This window comes from Orycteropus afer, unplaced genomic scaffold (assembly GCF_000298275.1).
Source record: "Orycteropus afer afer isolate SDZICR_OR568_19922 unplaced genomic scaffold, OryAfe1.0 scaffold00050, whole genome shotgun sequence".
Taxonomy (NCBI): domain Eukaryota; kingdom Metazoa; phylum Chordata; class Mammalia; order Tubulidentata; family Orycteropodidae; genus Orycteropus; species Orycteropus afer.
Window position 1 is genome coordinate 319,118 of NW_006921637.1, and position 3,129 is coordinate 322,246.

Consider the following 3,129-nt stretch of genomic DNA (forward strand, 5'->3'; position numbering starts at 1 on the left):
TAAAGCACCCTGTATAGTATTGCATTCAGTATAGGTATTTAGAAATGAACTATTGACAATAAAAATGAATAGTATGGCTGTAAATTTTAAGATTTGCATTTTCAGACCAATTTAATCTTAGACACTGAATATATAGACAGTGTTAAGGTAATATATTGCATGTCTTCTAAAAAACACATAGCACATTTTTCAGTAGCTCTGTGCTAATTTGGTGTGTTTTTATTTTTTCAGCAAGGTGTTTGGGAAACTCTGCTAGCAGCTCTAGAAATGCTCATCAGAGCAGATCACCACCAGCAGATGTTTAATGTTAAGCAGTTACTGAGAGCTCAAGTGGTTCATCACTTTCTGCTGACTTGTCAGGTTTTGCAGGTACATTTGTTGTAACTACTTTTGGAGATATTTTCTGCAATTGTTTCTGTTTAATAACTCAGTACTATGGAGATCAAGGGAGTCCCTGGGTGGCACAAATGGGTAAACGTTCAGCTACTAACCAAAAGGTTGAAGGTTCATATTTACCCAGAGATACCGCAGAGGAAAAGCCTGGAGATCTATTTCCACAAAATAAGCCATTGAAAACCCTCTGGATCACAGTTCTACTCTGACACACATGGAGCAACCATGAGTCAGAATCAACTCGATGGCAAATGTTGTTTTGCTGTCTTGTGTTATGGACATCAAATTTTTGTGAACCTTTGAATGGTTTATTTTTTTCTCTTCTCCATCTCTTCCTCTACTCTCGGGAATCCCTTCATTCAGCAAGTAACATAGGAGTTTTCCACTCCTGCCTATTATAGTTTAATTTTCATGTTGTTATATTCTCAACTTAATTACCAAAAAGACTAATATATTTATGAGCTGTTTCTTTATGTTGGGATATAATAATAATTGTGTGATGTCTGGAATGTCAACAATGGTGAAATTTTAATTTGTACCATATTCCTTAAATAACCAATTACAAATTTGTAATGTTTTAATCAGTATTATGTATTGGCTGAAGATCTGTTTTATATGCTAAAATTAGCATCATGAAAATAGATTATTTCATATATCCAAAATATTAAAAAGTGGCACTTACTTCATTGCATTGTAGTATCTGTGCTGTGGCTTGGCCTCTAGTTAAAATTTTTTCTCTGCTTTTATAGATGCCTTTTTATTTACTAAATTGGTGTATTGGACAATTTTCCAGGTTTGTTTGGTTTCCATATGTGTCAATATCTATTAGAAGTTTACCAAGTTAGATAACTGCAGATGTTCCATGGCATCAGTAATGTTTTCAGTGCCTTTCCTTCTGTGTCACTAATGGTTTATTTATGTATGTGGGCTTAAGTAAAAAGTCTATAACAAGGTCTATAAGGTAACTACTATGTTCTGGCTACTACTCCAACCTCATCTTCTGCCACTTCAGCTCCCTTGACTTTCTTTCACTTCCTTAAACAAGTAGATGTTATTTTTGCCTAAAAAGTTATTGATCATATTCTTTTCATCTGGCCAGTCCTTCATACCTTAACTTGAAACTTCTTGAGAAATTCTATCTCTGCCCTTTCCATCCAAATTAGCCTTTTTCCTTTATAAACTTTTACTCTCACTTTGTATACATACAATTTGTTAGTCTTATGTTGTTTATAAGATTATGATTTATTTCCTTCTATATCACAAGGGAAAGGATAGTGCTTTTTGTTGATGATCGCACTATAGTCCCAGTACCTAGCACACATAAATGAAAAAAACCACACTGAATCAAGTTGATTCTAACTCAAAGTGACCCTATAGGACAGAGTAGAATTGCCCATAGGGTTTCCAAGATGGAAAATCTTTACAGAAGCTGTCTGCCTAATTTTTCTCCTACAAAGTGGCTGGGGAATTTAAACTGCCTACTTTTTGGTTAGCAGCCAAATGCTTTAACTTCTGTACCACAGAAGCAACCATTGCACCACCAGAGGCACCCAATAAATAATAATAATTATTATTATTTTTATTGTGATTTGGGTGAAAACTTACAGAGCAAATACACTTTCCATACAACATTTCACATACACTTTGTCTCATGACATTGACCACAATTTATCACAATGCAACATCTCCCCTCCTACTTCCTCCCAATAGTTACCTCTTCCCTGTGTCCATCCCTCCGTGCACTCCTGCCCCCTGAGCTGTCTCCCTGTGTGTAAGCAGCCCTTCTTTCTCCCATGCTTGTTCTCTCCAAGGAGTGTATCTACCTCAGGTAAATGTTCAACTCATATGCCTGTCTATTGTTTGGCTGGAAGCCACAGGTTGGGGTTGAATTCCAGACCTGAAGGGCAGCTTGGGGCCATAGTCTCAGTGGTTGCACCAGGCTCAATCGGACCAGCAAACCTGGTCACCCTGCCTTTTTTTTTCGAAATGATTTTGAGTTTTGTTCCATATTGTTCTCCCTCTCTATCCAGGATCTCCTACATAGATCCTCTTGGTTGACAGTAGTAGCCGGGCACCATCTAGTTCTTCTGGTCTCATAGTCGTTCGTATAGGCTGCAGATCGGATGGTGTACCAGTCACTAGGACTAATTGTTTCCATCAGTTTTTGGTTTTCTTCATTCTTCTTTGCTCTGGACAAGGAGAGACCCATCATTGCATCTAGATGGCAGCTTGCAAGCTTATAAGATCTTAGTCGCTACTCACCACAGTAAGAGGTAGAACAATGTTTTGCGTAGTATGTTATACCAATTGAGCTTGATGTCCTCTGTGACCATGGTCCCAAGCCCACAGGTTCAACTGCTTGGTCCCTCTGGATAGTTGGCTGTGATCAAGCAGTGACTACAACCTTGCCCCTTGTCAGCTCCACTATACACCTGGGAATTTAGATCATACATGTAAACTTATAGGACCATGGTCTGCCAACCCTATACATGTTCTTGGGTACACTCCCCACTTCATAGACATACCTACTATTTCAGCCTGTCTACCCATCTATCCACCCATATACCCACGTTTGCCTTCACTGACAATGCCATACTATATGTGCAGAAGGGTTCATCTTTGTTGTCTGTATTTCCCATGTACCTCTCTATGTCTTTCTCTTCCTCAGTGCCACTATATTGATCACTCACATTTGGTACATTGCCCTTCTCTTCACCCAAATCAAAACTTATCTCT

General features: G+C 38.4%; 1 protein-coding gene across 1 annotated transcript in view; it reads left to right on the forward strand.

The window, feature by feature from the left end:
* LYST (lysosomal trafficking regulator) overlaps positions 1–3,129 on the forward strand; it is a 339,163-nt gene that overhangs the window by 82,224 nt on the left and 253,810 nt on the right. The window contains 1 exon segment of the mRNA XM_042780645.1: positions 232–369. Within this exon segment, the coding sequence (XP_042636579.1) occupies positions 232–369 (138 nt within the window).